General features: G+C 40.6%; 1 protein-coding gene across 1 annotated transcript in view; it reads right to left on the reverse strand.

Moving 5' to 3' along the window:
- LOC122799847 (rap guanine nucleotide exchange factor 6-like) overlaps positions 1–20,600 on the reverse strand; it is a 1,724,571-nt gene that overhangs the window by 1,425,136 nt on the left and 278,835 nt on the right. The window contains exon 2 of the mRNA XM_044069180.1: positions 19,516–19,647. Coding sequence (XP_043925115.1) covers positions 19,516–19,647 — 132 coding nt within the window. The remainder of the gene's footprint in view (positions 1–19,515; positions 19,648–20,600) is intronic.

The following is a 20,600-nucleotide window of genomic DNA, read 5'->3' on the forward strand; positions in this document are numbered from 1 at the left end:
ATTTGAGATGGATTTGTCTGCCAACAGATTTGCTATGTCTTCTGGCACAGTATAGGCGATGCCATCTACGACCAATTCTGCACATTTTTAGGTGTTGCCCTTAAGATTGTGGCCATAACAAAGATGCCTTGTGGCTATTCTTTGCTTTGGAGGTTGGTTTCACCTCAAAGTCTGCTTTCAGAGACTTGGATTAGTCTAAACAAGCAAACTGGGGTACTAATGAGAGACTTGTTTTCTTTCTTTTGTTGTAAAGCCTATTAATACTAGGGGTCCACCAGGGTGGCTTATTTTTGCTGTGTGACCCGGGTTTATTTCAGTCTAGTACTGCTGTTTTTATGCAGTTTACATGCTCATACAGGACAGGTTTGTATTTAAAGTTTTTGGAGTTAGGTAGGGGGACTAGTTTTACCATTATTTCAAGGGAGATTACTGTGATCTGATTTTACTAGCAAGGACATAATACTGGGGTGGGGGGGTGCAGCACTCTCCCATATTTGTAGCAGATCCAAAATATTTGTTCCCCTAGTGGGAGTGCAGACTAGCAATTTCAGGGCATCTGAATTTACAAGGTCAAGAAATCTTTATGCCTGCATATTAGTGGTCATGTATGCCTCCTAATTAATGGAGGAGTAGTTAAAATCACTCAGGAGTATGGTATTGGGCTAGATGGCAAGCTATTCTAGTACCCTCAAGAATGATGTGTGGGTTTCCTGGGGACCTGTAGTTAGCAAGAAGATGGTAATGGATTTTATCCCAAGGTTAACTGGACATGGAGTAGCTAAGCTGATTAATAAACCCTCCAAAACTATAGAAAACTTGAGTGTTTCCCCAACCCAAATAGACCAGCCTACCACCTAGTGCACTAGATGAAATACCCACTGACCTCTTTTTTTTTTTTTTTAATCAAAAATGTTTTCTAGAGTGTAAAAATACACTACTTTATCCAACTAGATAATGAATTTCAGAGCAAGTAAAATCAGTAGAACAGACAATGAGAGGCAAAATGCACTTTTTTTCAAAATAAGCAAGAGGAAAGAAAAAAATTAAAAATATTAATAGCAGTGTAGAAAGGGAGGATCTTATAAAGATCAATTTACAGGAATTGTGGGCAGCTTAAAATCACCAGGTTTGAAAAACAGATCAAGGAAAGGGAGGGTTGCAATCACCAGCAGTGCTTGTAGTTTATGCAGGCTTGGAGACCTAGAAATTCACTGCGTATTAAGTATCACTCAAGAAGCAATTTAAGAAAAAAAATAAGTGAAATGTGCAGCCTATATAACTAAAGTACATCTTTCACATCAAACAAAAGCACCAGGCCAAGGAGATTTCTCAAAACAGAAAGCAACTCTATTAGCTCAAGCATGGTAATACACCAGAGGGATCTGGGGTAAAAGATGAGTGATTTGAGGTACAACAAATGGCCACAGCAGAGTCACCTATTTGCAGCTAAGGTAAATTGACAGCCTAAGGCTATTTGCTTAACTTTTTCTTTTTGTGGCTGTCAGGACCAACCATGGGACCAGTAGTTTGTTCCATGGTCAAGCCAAAAGTGGTGCCACTTTCTCAGCGGGAAATCAGCAGCAGCAGCAAATGCTGGTAAAAACAAGTCTTAAAGTCACTTTTTTCACAGCACTTAAAATACTTTGCCAGTCCCAAAAAGTAAAATGAAGACAATTTCTCCACAAAAAAAGTTTTTTTTCAGTTATTTTACACAGCTTTTAAACAGACAGAAGAGGGGGAAAAAAAGAGACAAGGAACCCATTTAAAAGTACGGTACAGTCTGTTGAAACACAGAACTTCTTGCATAACTTACCTGGGGAGCCATCGATCCTCAAAAGCCTTAAGAGGAGCATACTGTTCTGTGGCTGTAAAGCTCTGACGGGCTTAGTGCCCAAACTTGTCATCTAGTCAGCTCAGCTCATGCTGCCTGATAGTTTGGGTGTATTGAAGGTACCCTGAAGCTTTGAAAGTTGGCCATCTGTTACAGCCTTCCCAGTATATAACTTGTATAGCTAAGTCTACTGTGGCAGTATTCTATTTGATAGATCATCTACAGTCTCTCAGCAAAGCAGTACAGCTCGAAAGCTCTCAAAAAGAGCACACTGACATGTACTCAGATTATCAACGCTCCTGAATGAAAGGAGGTGGTCCTCAATGGCAACCATACCCATCAACCATCCAAAATTTCACAAGATGGCCAGATTTTTGCCTCATACTGCTTGTCTGTTCAAGTTTTGAGGTTTCCTGGCAAATCATTGAAAATTAAAGTTACTAAATAGTGACAGACATTTGAGTTTTTAAACTTCATATACTTCAGAAAATGCAAGGTAAAGCAAAAAATCTGTCTGTTATTCTATCAGGTAAATTTATGACAGTTTATAAATCAGTCTAATTTTGGGCCTTTACCCCCCCCCCAATTATTTTTGGCTTTGGGCAGAATTCTTGTGCTAAGAGGACGGGGAAGGTATGTAACACATAAAACATCATCTGCCAACACATCCTGCACAGCTCCCTCTGTTGCACAGCATTCCCATGAGTACAGCAAGTCCTGCTGTTCCCACGACATCAAGAACTAAACATACTGACATACAGCATCAGATTCTCTTATACATCCTAGTTGTCTCCCCCTCTGTCCATAAGACAGTTTCTGACTTTTCATTTAAGAGTCCATTCATTGCCTGGTAATCTTTCTGGATATTAAAATCAGAGGACAACACATTTCCCTTACCATGGATGTGCACCATCAATTACAGCTCTACCTCCACAAGTTTTGTAGTTATCAAAAAAGACCTTACATAAAATGTCTGCTAACTGTACCTACTTAACATTACATTGGTCACTATGGCAACAAGATATTCCACCAAAGGAGTGCCTGGTTTTGCAATGTGTTTCAGGAGTGAGCCCAAGATGGACCACTCATAGGAGTGGCTACTTCTAGAGTATGCTTCAGAGTGTGCCAATGGTAGACCAACCATGTTGCAACCAACTAGGTAGTGCATACATTAACCAATACTGCACTCTAGACCACCATAAAGAGCAGAAGAACTTTCTGAAAGAAAATATTCTTCAGGGAAACCTACGTCTACTGTACAGGAGTTCTTTATGCCACCTTTTTGGTTAATTTGGAGACAGTGGCCGGCAAGTGTTCTAGTCACTGCAGTGAGCCAGTCACCTTGCTCAAGACACTCTGGCAAATGCTTCCATGACAACCAGTACTGCTGACACAAAAATGACAAATCTTTCAGTGTGCTTTCTCAAACCTAGAGCTGGAGTACTCAGAGACTAAGCACAACCAGACTTAGGTTCATACGTTCATAAGTATGTAAAATGCTATCGGCCCTAGGGCCTATATAAGCCTAGCCAAACAATGTTCCCTGGCTTTCACCACCCAAGAAAATTATTTTCCTGTGCCCCTGTAGAGCAGCACCACAGCAGTGATCCCCAGGGGGAATTTTCCATGTTAGTAAAATCAACTTTTGTCTAGGCTTAGAACGTTATAGCTTTTACCCATATCAAAAAGCTGCTCCAGTGAGACAGACTGAAAATATATAATTATAAGGATTTGAAAGTGCTGACTGTGGAGTAGCATTGGAGGTGAATTGTAGCATCAGTGATTAAACAAGCGCAATATGTTAAATGAACTTTTATACTAAAGAAGTGAAAACAACAGATAGTTTAGTGTGGAGGAATAACGCTACAAGCTTTATCATGTTGGCCAGGGTAAGATGTCTACTGACTCCTCTTGCCTAACACAGAATTCTGATAAAATCACTTTATCATTTCACCAGACAGTATATTCGAGTCACCCCGAAAAGAGGTACCTGTGTACAGTGGATTTACCCAGTTAACACACAAAAAAAAGGCAAAGAAGAAGAAAAAATCATTAGTGCATTCAAAGCATAATAGTCGTTCCCTGTTTTTCTATGTTAAATGAAGATCACCAATGGCTCTGGTAAATCCGCATTACATCCAGGAACTCCGTATATCACAGGACGAACAAGTACAAAAACCACAACAGAGATGCAAAAAGGTATCTGTCCTCAGAGGACTGACTTCACTTCCCTGCTATTTCTGAAAAATGGAAAATAAAAACGCTTAAATGTTATAACATTAAGTAAGCAACATTAATAAACAGTCCAAAACTTCAGATGTTAATTCCTCTTCTATGAAGATACTGAAGAAACATTCTAACTGGCTTAGTCACCGGAATCACTCAGCTTTACTTCATAGTCAGCACTTTTGTTCACCAACTGGACTTCATGAGATCAATTTTTCAATAACAGCTTTAACCCTTGGAAACTAATATATACATAAAAAGCACAAGGGATCACAAATGATGACTGGCCTCATACACAGTAATAAGCCTAGTCTACAACTAAAAGCTAGCTTGATGTAACACAAGTCATTTTTTTTGCAATCCAAACTAAAAGAATAAACAAAAAGAGTATTAATAAAACAAAGTCCAAAACTACTACTTCTTTCAGGTGTTCCCATTAAGGGTTGTCACAGCGGATCATTTCTTCCTGTCCTCTGCATCTTGCTCTGTCACGCCAATCACCTGCACTGTCCTCTCTCACCATATCCATAAACCTTATCTTAGGCTTTTCTCTTTTCCTCTTACGTGGCAGCTCCATCCTTGGCATCCTTTTCCCAATATACCCAGCATCCCTCCTCAGCACATGTCCAAACAAACGCAATCTTGCCGCTCCGGCTTTGTCTCCAAACTGCCCAACCTGAGCTGACCCTCTAATATACTGAAATATAATCCTGTCCATCCTTGTCACAACCAGTGCAAATCTTAACATCTTTAACTCTGCCATCTCCAGCAGCTCTGACACCTGCCTTTTTGTCAATGCCACCATCTCCAACCCATGTAACATAGCTGGTCTCACTACCCTCTTGTAGACCTTCCCTTTCTCTCTTACTGGTACCAATCTGTCACAAATCACTCCTGACACTCTTCTCCACCCTCCCTGTACTCTCTTCTTCACCTCTCTTCCACACTCACCATTACACTGAACTGTTGATCCCTGCATCCTCACCATTCCTCTGTCCTCCCTCTCATTCACACACATATATTCTGTCTTAGTCCTGCTGACCTTCATTCCTCTCCTCTCTAGGGCATATCTTCACCTCTCCAGGGTCTCATCAATCTGTTCCCTACTCTCACTACAGACCACAATGCCATCTGCAAACATCATAGTCCATGGAGACTACTGTCCGATCTTGTCTGTAAACCTAGCCATCATCATCATTGCAAATAAGAAAGGGCTCAGAACTGATCCTTGATGTCATTCCACCTCCACCTTAAACGCATCCGTTACTTCTACTACTTCTACCGCAGACCTCACCACTGTCACACTACCCTTGTACATATCCTGCACCACTCTTACATACATCTCTGCAACTCCTGACTTCCTCATACAATACCACAACTCCTCTCTAGGCACCCTCATATGGTTTCTCTAAGTCTGCAAAGACACAATGCAACTCCTTCTGACCTTCTCTACACTTCTCCATCAATACTCTCAGAGCAAACATCACATCTGTAGTGCTCTTTCCCAGCAGGAAACCATACTGCTGTTCACTAATCATCACCTCCCTTCTTAACCTAGCTTCCACTACTCTTTCCCATAACTTCATGCTGTGACTGATCAATTTTATCCTTCTGTAGTTACTACAGCTCTGCACATCACCCTTATTCTTAAAATTCAGTACCAAAACACTTCTGCTCCACTCCTCAGGCATCATCTCACTTTCCAAGATGTCATTAAACAATCTGGTTAAAAACTCCACCGCCATCTCTCCTAAACACCTCCATGCTTCCACAGGTATGTCATCTGGACCAACAGCCTTTCCATTCCTCATCCTCTTCATAGCTGTCCTTACTTCCTCCTTGCTAATCCATTGCACTTCATGATTCACTATCCCCACATCATCCAACCTTCTTTCTTTCTCATTCTCTTCATTCATCAGCCCCTCTTTCTATCTGTTCAACACACTCTCCATACTTGTAAGTACGTTTCACTCATTATCCTTTATCACCCTCACCTGCTGTACTTCTTTCCCAGCTTGGTCCCTCTGTCTAGCCAATCTGTACAAGTCCTTTTCTCCCTCCTTAGTGCCCAACCTTTCAACTCTCCATATGTCTTATCCTTTGCAGTCACTACCTCTATCTTCACCATATGCCTCATCTCCTTATACTCCTGTCTACTTTCATCTCTCTGACAATCCCACTTCTTCTTCACCAACCTCTTTCTCTGTATACTCTCCTGTACTTCCTCGTTCCACCACCAGGTTTGTCCTCCTTCTTCTGTCCAGAAGTCACACCAAGCACCTTTCTAGCTGTCTCCCTTTACCAGCTCTGCTATTTGGTAACTCTTCACTGCCACCCAGTGCCTGTCTTAACACTTCCCTGAACTTCACCTCACAATCACTTTTTCAGCTTCCACCATTTGATCCTTGGTACTGCCCTCACACTCCTCCTCCTCTTCTTGATTACCAACGTTATCCTACAGACCACCACCCCATGCTGCCTAACTACACTTTCCCCTGCCACCACTTTACAGTCTCCAATCTCCTTCAGACTGGCCCTCCTATATTGGATATAATTCACCTGTGTGCATCTTCCTCTACTCTTGTACATCACCTTATGCTTCTCCCTTTTCTTAAAATGCATATTCATCACAGCTATGTCCATCCTTTTGCAAAATCTACTACCATCTGTCTTTCTGCATTCTTCTCCTTAAACCCATACCTACCCATCACTTCCTCATCCCCACTCCTTCACCAACATGCCCATTGAAATCTGTTTCAATCACCACTATCTCACCTTTGGGTACACTCACCACCACTTCATCCAACACACTCCAAAATTTTTCTTTCTCTTCTATTGCACACCCAACTTGGGGAGCATATGCACTAACAACATTCATCATCACAATCAATTTTCAGCATCATAAACATCTATCAGACCCTCTTTTCACCTCCAAAACACTCTTCGCATACTGTTCCTTCAGGATAACCCCTACCCCATTTCGCCTCCCATCCACACGACAGAACAATTTGAACCCACCTCCGATAAACCTGGCCTTACTCCTCTTCCATCTGGTCTCTTGCATGTGCAATATATCAACCTTCCTTTTCTCTGTCATATCATCTAGCTCTCTCCCTGCACCAGTCATATTGTCAACATTCAAAGTTCCTACCCTCACTACCACACTCCTAACCTTCCTCCTCTTTTCCTGCCTTCGGGCATGCCTTCCCCCTCTTCTTCTCCTTCCGCCAACAGTAGCCCAATTTCGACCAGCACCCTGTTGACTAGCAGTACTGATGGCAGTCGTTGTTAACCCGGGCCTCGACCGATCCGGTACGGAAATCTGTATTGTTGTCCGCATATGTCATTTGACAAAGGTTTTACATAAGATGCCCTTCCTAACATAACCCTTCCCATTTATCCAGGCTTAGGACCGGCACAAAGAAATGCTTTGGCTTGTGCATCCCAAGTCCAAATGAACTTTCCTAATCTGTCTCCAGACAGGGACAAGGTGTCCTACAACTCCCTTCACTACAGGTTATTTAGCTCCAAGGAGACAGCAAGATCTTTCTAAAAAGAATGATAGAGTTCTTTTTCATTTTCCAAGTTGGTGCTCAGTTTGCTTACACATTACAAACTACAATCACTTTCAACTCTTAGACATATCCAGTACATTAATAGTACTTATAACTGTACTGTAGAATGTTGGCTTATACACAGTGCCCGGACTGCTACAAATGTTTACTTTATCACACTGGTCACTAAATGATCAAAAATCACTTTTTCCAACAAAAAATTAAGGTAAAACCTGGCATGCAATTACTCCTAATCTTTGACATTGTGAAGAAATCAGATCATACTGTTACACTTGAAATGATTGGGACAGCACTGTTTACAACAGGTGTACCATTTAATTGAAATACATTTCCCAGTAACAGGTTGAAGCAAATATTTTTGACGGACATCTTTGCCCCTCCTTTCCCATTATTTTGTCAAGTTTATTTCAGATTTCTGCAGCTATGTTTAAACAATGAAATATTTTAGTAGATCAGGTAGAGAGAGAAGAGGAGGAGAGTTGCTCACTTACTGCTATTTTCTTCCACTTAAAGTTCTTTTCTCTTTTATTTGTTGAGTAAATTATTTGGTTTGGCCTTAAGGTGTACACCCAGGTTGGTAATGAGCTTGCTTGCTTATTTGCATGTTACAAACTACAACCACTTTCAACTCTTAGATATATCCAGCATTCTACTAGTACTTACAACTGTTTTGCAGAGTGTTGGCTTATACATTCATATCCTTTTTAAAAATAATAATTTCATTATACAGTTTATCATCACAGTTCTAACTGGAATGGTTTGTAAAGTAAGCTAACTAACCTCTATCATTTTAAATATGTTGTTGTGTTGTCAGTTTTGTGGTATTGTCATGTAGAAGTCCATACCAGAAAAACAGAAGTGCAGCAAGTGAGCTCTCACACCATGTTTTTCAGCATCAGCATAAAAGTGCCATGTACATATTTTCAAGCATACTGAAAAAAGTTATTATGCAGAAAACACTAGACCTCATGTAAAAACATCACCTAATACTGAACATGGAGTTACAGAAGTTCCAGTGCTCTCTATAATCACTGCTGAACCAATAAGAAGGGAAATTAGAGCAATAATCAATGTAGAATAGCAGCTGCAACTGAGGTGCTGCTATAAAAAATCTTTAATCCCTTTAATACATCACAATCACGGTTAAGAATTCTGTAAATACTAAAATGGGGTGAAATCCTGTTGCAAATATTGTAAAAAAATTTCATTTGCTGTAAATAAAATAAGTGTTCACATGTTAATCTTACTATTAATCAAAGCATGAGGTTACTAAGTCTAAATATTGCCTTTGTTTAATGATACTTATACTTCTGAAATGTAGTTGTGATGTCATTTATGTTTGCTGCTCCCTTGGGGCCCGGGTCATGGCTGAAAAGGATCAATAAACCAACTCATCTACCTGGTTATCAAACTGAAATAAATAAATTGCCCATCTGCAGGCCATAGCATAAGCACCTTGCAAGGGTTGCACATTACATGGTCAAGGACCACATCTAACCTTAGCAGTAGTTTAAGACTCTTGATATCAACAATATGAAGTACAATTATTCAAAACAATCAACATTATTAATGTATATTTAACATTGTCAATACAGAATTTTAAATAACTCAAAATAAGTCATACCTATTTTATCACAGTACTTTTCTGCTGGGTTGGCAAGTTTTGATCTACAAGCTCTTGTCATTTCTTTATAGCTTGATGAAATCTCTACTTCCCCTCAGTATAATATTCATGTAGACTGCATACACTGCATAACTGAATACAGTGGAATTCCACTGTCTTCATTTCTGCCTGTTGAATATTACAAACATTTCCCCACTACTGGTGTTCTCCGCCTGCTGTCCCCAGCAATATTCAGCATTGGCAAACACCTTGCTTGTTTTTCTAAAAGTTTAACTTCAATGTTATTTACTTAAAAGCATTAATTATTTTTATTTAAATGAATAGCCTTTATCAAGTAATAAAATATTTTCAAAATAAAAATCTTCTTGTAATGACAGGATTTTTTTTATTCATGACAGAATATCAAAATATTCCTCACTATGAAAGACATGCACTGCTTACCAACAAATACAATCACCCTTGTGATGTTTATGGAGCTGTTTTAGAGATGCTGCCCTTGGAAGAAACTCTTCCCTTGTTGTATAACTCTATTAGAACTTTTCAACTAAGGATCTCTTTAAATTAAAAAAAAATGCCCAAGCACACAGAAATAAAAGTCCTGACTGTAAATTAGAGTACCTGAGTTTGATAAGAGCATCAGGCACTGGGAAGAGTTGTTTAGAGAGGATGGAAACTGATTGGCTTATGCCAGCTCACCCATTCTGGGGGAAGGTAATGCAAGTTTCCCTGTGGTCTACTGTTCCTGTGAATGCGGAAGTTTGCAAGACAATAAGAGCTGTAATCATGGTGATGGGGATGGGGTGGGCTTGGTGGTGTCAAGTCTGTAATAATAGTTCTTCACAACTTGTGTACGGGAGCACATATGCATGCATATAGGGGAGGGAGTAATATCCTCTTGCAGTGACATGGATGCCCATATCAGCCACCAGGAGGTGTAGTTAGGCTACAAGCAAATTGCTTGGCAAGAGATGGAGCTGTTAATGAGAGGAAGATTCCATGTTTTCTGGTGCCCAAGAACACTCAGATATCACCCCAGGATCTCAGTCTATTGGAAAAGGCAGTGTATCTGGGCAATGTATAAAAGTTCCCCCTTCTGTAGCTAACCAGCAGCTGTGGCCAACCGGCAGAGATACAAGACATCCTCATGACTGCCCCGATTATGGCCCCTCTGAATAGTTGTCACCTCCATTCTGCATATCCTGTCCAGTGCAAGGGGTATGAATGAGCTCAAGTCCAAATGACGGAGACCTAATGGTCACAGTTGGAAGAAGAAACGGGCATAGAAAAAAAGTCATGCAAGATGATCTGAAAAATTCAAACTAGGGATAATAAAATGTCACAGTTTGTAATAGTCTACCAAAACCTCTGATGAAAATATTGGTAAAGCACTACTGCTGCTCTCCCATTCAGTAAAATACAGTTGCCATAATATGTTATGCCCTGCAGTTTCGTCTGCTGTGTAGAGAGCTATAGTTCAGCCTTCTAGCAAAATAGCACATAATCCAAAACATTCAGTTTGCAAAAAATAATAAAATTAATAAGCACCTTCCTTACAAATCTACCATGCTCCATGTGGAAGTACTATTACAGTGATACACTTCTCTACTTGTATGTATCACACATCCTTGTAGCAAACAATTTATACTAAATTTATAGTACAGTTTACCTGTGCTACCTCAAAACCTTCTGTGTTCAATGAACTTTCCAAACATTGCATCAGTGAGCTACTCTGTTGTAATAAAATTTGTTACATGGCCTGCCCATTTGCACTTTGCACAAAATAGCTTGAAGAGTAAGAGAAGCATTCTTTCATACCAGCATTACACTGCAGTAAAAGACAGTAGTCAAAGCAATCTATATTCACCAGTATGAGACTGTGTTCAGTAAGTGAAAATATACACAAGGCACTATAACATTTGAGAAAATATGCACAGGGCAGTATAACCTTTGAGAAAACAGATACACTGCAAGCAAGGTATCTATGTTCAGGAAAAAAAACACCATTCTGCAGCTTGGTAAAAAGTTTTTCAGCTAATCATTTTAACTACAAAGCATAAGAAACAAAGAAAGACAGGATATTAAAAACATTTCTCTTTTAACAACTCTGTTAGCCAAAACATGCACAATACCTCTGACATCCCCACACTCTAAAAGTATTTACTACAATACAATCAAGTCACAAAATGCTACATTACAATTACGTAGCATGATGCTACAATTACTACCAAAAGACTATGGAGTTTTACCTTCATTATAAAAAGCTGACTACTGTGTTATATTAACAGTGGAGCAGTACATTAGCATCTGTGTGACAATGGTGATAATACTTTATGCAGTGGGCTGAGATGTACAGGCTGTAAAGACATGTATCTGGGCAGATGTGCTGGTCATAGGGAGTGAGGGAGTTATAGTGGTAAAGGGCAATGCTGGTTACAACCTGTTTCTGTCTTTATAACTACTTAATGCTTAAGTAATTTGTAAGATTCAAGATTCCTAAATGCCTACAAAGCACTTTTTAATTTAATATATACAAACATCAAAGTATACCAAAACATCTGACAGTATTTCAAAAGCAGGGACAATATTCTGAACAAGAGGATATCCACAAGTGTTTTATATCATTTAAAAAAACTGACAGCAAATCAGAAAATAATTTTTCCATCTGTGAGGAGGTATGGTGCCTATAACAATGGTTTCTCATTTTTAACTTACTGAAATTATCATAAATGACAGACACTTCCCAAAGATAAATTAACATCTTGTTCCCACAGCTCTCAACTATCCAGATTTTTGTTTCACATTTTTGGTCTGGTCTTTATAAAAGTTTTAGTTTTTCTGGCAAATCATTGAGGATTGAAGTTAGAAAACAATGGCAGATATTTGAGTTTGACTTCATATTCTTCAGAATATTCATGTTAACAGAAAACCTGTTGTTCTATCAACTTTCTAAGGTTATAAGAGCAATATTTAAAAACTGTCCCTATTTTTGGGCTGTTGTTCCCCCCAATTATTGTCTTCGCCCAGATTTCTTGTGCTGAAAAGTTGAAATGTATGTGTTCCTCATCTTATTGTATGCATGACTCCACTTCATAAAACAATTTTTGGGTTTCTGCAGTATAATAATAATTAATATGTAAAAAGTATTAGTTATATACTTACCATAATTTGGTATCTCTGTTGTCCTTTTGTCTATTCTGTTTCATTGATGGGTTATGGATCCGTTCCTCGGATCTGACTAGGCCGCCTTCTACAGACTTCCGCTTCCAGGCTTGAGGTCCTCTCTTACCCATAATCCTCTGCCCTTAGCTCACCCTCCTCAGATCAAGTTTGCTGTCTCCTTACATACAAAAGACAGAAAGAAAAAGGAACCAAAGGCTCAACCTGGAGCAGAGGTTCCAACAAAGGCTTTTTCAGATCCTCTAGAACAAAAAAAAATTTGGAGGGGGACTGATGGGTAGGAATGTGAAGCAGAATGAGAAAAGGACAACACAGATACCAAGTTATGGCAAGTACATAACTAATAAATCTGATGTTGCCCTTATTCTGCTTCACTGATGGGTCAGTGATTTCTTGGATGGTCTCAAGGAAGGATATGCTAGAGCATTGACAAGCCAAAGGATGTCCTGCTCCTAGAGACCATGTCCAACTTATAATGGGTCACGAAGGTATGAGACTTAGACCAGGTAGCTGCAGCACAAATGTCATCAATAGGAATTCTAGATGAAAAGACCGCTGATGCAGCTATGGCTCTTGCTGAATGGGATTTTGGAAGACTAGGCAACTACAAACCATTTTTCTCATAAATAAATGATATGAAACTGGTTATCCACTTTGCTATTGACACTTTAGAAACTGCTCGACCTTTACAGTTAAGCGAGAAAGAGACAAATAACTGATCAGATTTTCTGAATTGTTTTGTTCTATGGAAGTAGAAACATAACTGTGAACAACCAAGGAATGTAACATATATTATCCTCTGTTAGAATAGTTAGGAAAGAACACTGGTAACTAAATGCACTGATTTATGTTAGATTTTGTGGCCACTTTTGGTATGAACGATGGATTAGTATGGAGGGAGACCCTATCCTTGTGAAAAATAATATAAGGAGGCTTAGACAAAAGTTCCTGCAATTCAGAAACTCTTCTTGCTGAGGTAATGGCCACGAGAAAAGACGACTTGCAGGATAAATATTTCAAGCCACAATCACTAGCTGGTTCAAAGGGTTTTTGAGTCAAACCTTGCAGGATGACAGTCAGATCCCATGGAGGAGTTGGGGTCTTGATCAGAGGTCTGAAAAGAAAAACACCTTTCATAAAGGCCCTACATAGCCTGGTTGAAGCAATAGATCCTGAAGGTAATCCTGAATGAAAATTGGATATGGCAGCTAACTGGAGTTAATAGTCGCAAAACTAGAACCTTCTTTAAATAAAGGCTCAAGAAATGAAAAGACTGAAGAAACAGGTGCTGAGAAAGGATCGATGTGATGATTAGCAGCCCAAATAGAGAATCTTTTCCACTTCCTTTTAAATACTTTCTTGGTGGATGCTTTCTGGAAAGCTAGAATGAAAGCCCTGACTGGTGAGGAAAACCTGGAGCCTCTGGCAATCATGGGAACTGGAAAAAACAAGCTGTTAACTTGAGTGTGGGGAGATCTGAGTGAAGTCCTAGCATAGGGTGAGTGAGGAGGTCTGGTTTGGACTCCAGTATTCATGGAGGATATCTTAGGTGAGACCAGTGGAAGGGGAACCAAATCTGATGAGGCCAAAAAGGGACAATGAGGATCACAGTGCTCTTCAACAGTTTGGCTTTCTGAAGAAATTTTTAGGATAAGCAGTAGGGGGGTAAGCATAAATGAGACAGGAGGGGGGGGGGCAATCGTGGACTACAGCATCCCTCAGGGAACTCCCTGACGGATAGATCAGTTTGAAATAACTGCTGCACTTGTTGTTGTGAGGGGATGCAAACAGATTGCAGCAGGGGTGACCCCAACAGTCGAATATCTTCTTTGCTACTAACTGATTGAGGGACCACTCGTGAGGCATCAGAATGGCCCTGCTGAGCCTGTCCGCCAATACATTGGATTTCCCTGGTACATGTGTTGCAGTTAGAAAGGGGTTTAGAAAGAGGTTTGAAGAGATCGTCCATTCCCAAACCTTCATGGGCTCTCTGCACAGTGGATATGAATGTGTTCCTCCTTGCTTGTTGATATACCAGACTAACGACATGTTGCTGTGTGAATCAAAATGGTACCCAGAGGGAGAGCATCCTGAAAGGCTTGCAACGAGAGGAGGACAGCTCTCATCTCCAGGATACTGATATGCAATCTGGTCTCTAGGTGAGTCTATGTGCCTTTGACCATCTTCCCCACTAAATGCATCCCCACCCTAGATGGGAAGCATCTGTGTTCACTGTGGCTACTGGAGGGGGAAGGATGAAAGGTCCGCCAACTGCAAACACTGGTCAACCTGACAGGAACAGATAAGGACTGGTGTAGAACAGACCATTGAACAGCCAGCATCCATTGAATAATGCACCTATAGTATTTGGCTAGAGGTACCAAGATTATAGCAGCTGCCATAGATCCCATGGCCCATAGAATCAATCTGGCCAGAGGAGAGGGATGAGATAGTATGGCTTGGACCTGAAGAGACAACATGCTGATGCGAAGTTGGGGCAAGGAAGCATCTGCATAATGGTGTTTAGCTGGGGCCCTAATAAATTCCAAAGTTTGTACTGGCAATGGTTGTGACTTTTCTGGACTTATGTTATGTCTAAAATGTGGGATATTCAGTAGAGATAGTACCTGGCCTGAGATAGTTGACACTGGGTGGGGGCAGTTAAGAGCCAATAGTCCGGATATGGGAACACCCGAAATCCTTGCAGTCGGAGATGAGCTGTGACCACTGCCATGTACTTGGTAAACACCCATGGGCTGTGGTGAGACCAAAGGGCAAAGCTCTGAATTGGAAGTGATTGGCTCCCATGTGGAAGCGCAAGTGACTTTTGGAGTGCCTGTCTATTTTAATGTGATAGTACATGCCCTGCAAGTCCATAGAGCAGATCCAATTCTCTTTCCATAGTAATGGAAGAATAGACGTTACCATCAACATCTGGAACTTCTCTTTCCTTACATATACATTGAGTTTGCTTAGGTCTAAGATAGGCCTCAGGTCCCCTGGTTTCTTTGGCACCAAAAAGAAATGGAAGTACGTTCCAGATTTTCTATAATCTGCTGTGACCTGTTGAATGACTATCTTTTGCAGTAATTTTTTGATTTCTAGACCTGCCAACTCCCTCTGGCTGGTTGGAACGTTGGGGAGCGTCTTTTGAATTTTTGGAGGGACTAGAGAAAAGGGAATGTAGTAGCCTCTGGATATTATGCTTTGCATCCAAGCATTTGTCGTTATTTGGATCCACGGACCTGGGTGCAAGGAAAAACAGCCCCCAACTACCTCCAGAACTGGACAGTCGGGCAGTACTTCAGGAGTGTTGAAAGGGCTTGTTGGAAAAGGTTTCCCTAAAGACCTGGTTTTGCAGCTCCCCTCTGCCTGTAGGGTGGCGTCTCTCATTAAAGCCCCTTCCTCAGTGTTTGGAGGCGTACTCTCTGCTTTGATCAGGAAAAGAACCTTGGGACTATTGGAACCAAGTCTTTTTAGCTCCTCTTTGATTCCTTGAGTAGGTTCGTTGAGGGGTGGAAAACTTGATCCCCATGGCAGACAAGGTCTTACCTTCTTGCTCGCTGCAGATCAGGGTGTCGTTAACTTATGGTCCAAACAAGGAAGAATCATCAAAAGGGGTGTTGACAAAAGATGCCTTAAATCACTCCACAATGTCACAAAGCCTTGAAGGGCTCCGCAAATTCACAAAGCCTCATCCATGCATGTCTATGTATTGTAATGCTGGTGCTGGCTGCCCTTGAGAATCGTTCAGCTGAATGGGAAATGAGCCTCATGGAAGAATTTACCAGGTAAGTAAGAGTCGTCAGCTTCAGAAAAACCTTATCAACCTCCTCCTCATGCATGCATTTTACCAAGGACTCAGTGAATTTCTTAACCAGGTCTCTCTGTAGGTGAATAAAATGTGCCAAGTAATTAAGGTCTCTAAACGAAAATGTCACCAAAGCGAAGGTTTGCTTCCCGAAGCTGTCCAGTGCTCTGGACTCCCTGTTAAGCGGACGGACAGTACAGCTCTGTGTGAGCTCTTTCTTTATACCTGCTGCCACCACCATAGCTTCAAGTAGGATCCCCTTATTCCAAAAGGTTTGATCTTTGGGGACAGAAAGGATTTGTCTTGGTGCTTTGGTACAGGATCTATGGTGTCCTACTCCTTCCAGGCCTGACGGGCAACAAGCTCTATAAGAGGTGTCCACTGGGGGGACTACCCAAGATGTACACGGGCCCACCCAGAAGGCCTCCAGGAATACAGACTCCTCCAAAGAAGGGTTTTTGGATGACCAGCCACCTCTTTGGTTTAAAATTTCTAAGATGTCTGCAAAGGAGACATCATCCAGTGGTGATATGGGAGACCCCTCTCCCTTATCGTAGTCCATATCCTTGGTAAGGGACTCCATAGGGGAATCCAAATGCCTCCTCTTGCAAGTTGTCTTCCGTGAGATCTCCTCTGTGGGATATCCAGGCGAGGAGTCAGAGGAGGAAAGGGCCACCTCAGGTGGAAGGGTCTGGAGGTCCCAAGAGGTGGGCTGACCCTGGAAAGAAATGGAAGGTTCAAGACCCAGATCTGATGCAGAGCAGACGTTTTCAAAAACCCAGAAAGCCAAAGGCCTCAGGGATACCCTCCCCACTCCCTTGGGGCTGACATCCCCAAAGAAGAAGGCAGGAGTACCCCAGAACTTCGACTCCCAGATAGAAGCAGACCTGCACTGTTGAGGGCCAAAGCTCCAAGGGGAAGAGAAAGACCTGATAAAATCAGACCCGAACCTCACCCCTCAGATGCAACCACAACATCATGGATCCGGGACTCACTCTGATCCAAGAATCTTGAAGCAGAGGTAGTCAAGGTCACGGTTGGCATTGAGGAAGCACAGGTCCTCTGATCCAACCCCAAAATCCCTCAGGAAATTGCTGTCCTGGGGCTCCAAAACCACTACATGGATCGAAGAAAAAAGTGGAATAGAGACTCTCAGATCCACAAGGGGGCGGAGCTGAAAGTACTCCCCATCTGGATCTGAGCTTTGATAATGGAGCTAACCATTTTACATCATCGTACAGGCTTCTAGAGGATCTGGAAAAAGCCACTGAAGAAAGTAGTGAATGCCTAGGAGTCTGAAAAATCTTTGTCAATACAGTGGGGAGACATGGATCTGACAGACTTCCTGGGCAACCAAATCCTAGATTCTGGATCTGAGGTTTCATGATCTGAGGAGCTGAAGAGCTAATTGAATGCTTGGATCTGATCTGTTAGGATCTGACAAATCAGTCGACGTAATATAGTGAGATGTAGGAGTCACAGCTGATTTGGAGAACTCTAGTTCAGAAGAAGGCCCGCTTGGAGCCATCAAGTCTATCGGATCTGAAGAAGCTGACATGGATCTCTGTGCCAACATTCTCATATTCGACTCTTTCAGAAGTTTTGCAGGAGGCTCTGAATATGCCCTAGAGTCCTTATGGTGACACTTCTTAGCCTTGGAACCCTGTGAATCCTTAGAGGGGGGTTGAGCTCCAGGAGAAGATAAAGGAGCGGGCAAAAGTCCATTCAGTATTATCTTATTTTTTTTTTCCTTTCCTGAACCGCCAGAGGATTGAAACCTTCACAAATTTATCCATCTGTAACAGAAAACCCCAAAACTACTAAAAAAAGGAAAGTTTTTTTTTTTTTGTTAAAGAAAAAGAAGTGCCAAGGCCTGAAGGAAGAGGGAAGGTGGAGGAAAGAAGAGAGCTAACAATCTCGCACATTAATAAAAGTGAGGAAATTATATAAGAATTATATAAAGATTATAAATAGAAGAGATTTTTAAGAATAAGAAGTTGAAATAATCACTTATCTGCTCGGAACACTGGACTCACATCTGTACCTACTGGTGGCAAATGAGATCTGAGGAGGTTGCGCTAAGGGAAGAGGATTATGGGAAAAGGAGGAGCTTGAGCCTAGAAGCTGAAGTCTGTAGAAGGCAACTGAGTTGGATCCAAGGATCGGATTCTTAACCCATCAGTGAAGCAGAATAAGAAGGACAACAGCAGATCTGGCATTCAAGCTGAAACATTATTTCTAATCTCCAAATTTTTCTTGCTTTCTACTGTTCAGTTCACTGTACTATTCCTTCCTTGCATGGAGTAGTAGAAAAGGAGATTTTAACAATGGAACAAAGTCTGCAACACCAGATGTTTTTACTCAAAATGAACAAGTTCTTATAAAACACACCCAATAAAATAATTCTGATACTGAGCTTAACTTGATGAATGTACAACAGAAAACAGTAGCTAATTACCAAACTATTTCTTACAACTTTTACTGGTTAAAGCAATATGTAATGCAAAAGTAATGCCAGAATGTTTCCATTATGCTGAGTTGTAATTATATCTAGAAAACTGGTAGGGGTGGGGGACCACTAAAAAAAGAAAATGTGACTTATGTGTCACTGTTATAATTACTATGATCCATCAGGTAACCACATACTTAAGTTAAAGATTATCACTGTCTGAAAATACAAGTTTTGGAAGCAGAGCTGATCAGAACATTACTGCAACTGAATAAAAATTCTTATAAATGATCAAAAACAGTTGCAGAAAAAGACAACAGAAGGCACCTTGCTTATTGTTGCATTGTTGCCTCACAACAATAGGCCCTCCGGTTCGATCCTCGCCTGGGGGTGCCTTCTGTGTGGAGTCTGCATGTCCTCCCTGCGTTCGTGTGGGTTTCCTCCGGGTGCTCTGGTTTCCTCCCATGTTGTAAAGACAGGTGTCTGGAGCGTTTCTCTCCAGGCTTCCACTGAAAATTGGTTTCATTCCAAGTCAGACTTTCCCAGTAAACAAATGTTAAATACATAAAATAAATAAACTAGGGAATAAACAATGCACAGTAAATCAAAGAAGTGTAGTAGCTCAACACTTCAACACAAAGAATAACTGCTTAGAGACAGGAAAACTGCTAGCAATGTGTTTTCTATTATATAGGCAAAGAACATCACACAAAATCCTTAATCTAAGGAGCAGTTAGAATGAATCATAAACCTTTGAATAGTTAAAATAACTCAGTTCTGCCATATTAACTGGATGTACATATATCTGTCCGTTGCGTTTACCTGGTAGATATCAGACAAGCTGCTGCTCCCAGAGTCACTGGCAATACTACAACCTGACTGACTGGAAGGGACATTCGTCATCTGCGGATGTGGGCTGTCTGTGAGATGCATCTTGGTAAGATCTGCTGGAAGCTACAGAATAAAAGGAAAGGAAAATACAGAAAAAAATGGTAACTTATATGATTACCAAGAATATCCAATTTTAACACCATTCTTTTGGAATTAGTTTTCCTGCAATAAACATCAAAAATAGCATTCTCAGGTGCAGAAGTGCTCTTAGTGGGGCAGTAAACAACAGGAAGACATGTTTCTTTAAACATTACAAAACACTTTTGTGAGAATATAGATAAATATATACTAACTGAAATACTCATTCCTGCCAACCAATGTCATTCCTGCTAAACAATGCCAGATGTAGCCGTTCACTCCAGATGATCTTTCCATATAATTTTCAGCATCTGTCTTCCCTATGTCAATTTGTATCACAGCTCAGTGGTCACAGATGCATAGATTTGATGTTTTGGAAAAAAATACATGACAACTAGTAGTAGCTGCAAGGACGAATTACAAGGTTTACAATGAAATTGCTAAAAGGTATTCTAAAGCTGCTATGTGTATTGCGCTGATTCATTCATTTTCAAATAATCAGTATGGCTGTGGTAATACGAATGCAGACTAGCAAGTAAAATAAATAAATAAATAATCATGTGTTTTACACAGAAGAGCAGCAAAGTTCAAGACACTGTTACAGCATTACCTCACTATTACCCAGTATTTAAAGACATACACATACTTCTGTTCAAAAATCTAAAAATGAAAATTTTTAGATTATAAAATAAGCAATTAGCAATAGATAAAAGTTGTGTATTTTATGGAAGTGGTATAGTTTTCATATTCAAAACATTCTATAACCCATATATCAGATGTATGGAATTTACTCACCTTAAATACACTCTGTCCTGATAAACAAAAAGGAAGACTGCATACGGAAAAAATGCAGAGTTTAATTCTTAAACATTGCTTAACCGCAGTAATAAAGGTTTTGCTTTGCCAGCCATCCTGCACTGTGGTTAAGTCACGGCTCA

This window comes from Protopterus annectens, chromosome 4.part0 (genome assembly GCF_019279795.1).
Source record: "Protopterus annectens isolate FY-2018-M chromosome 4.part0, PAN1.0, whole genome shotgun sequence".
Classification (NCBI taxonomy): domain Eukaryota; kingdom Metazoa; phylum Chordata; order Ceratodontiformes; family Protopteridae; genus Protopterus; species Protopterus annectens.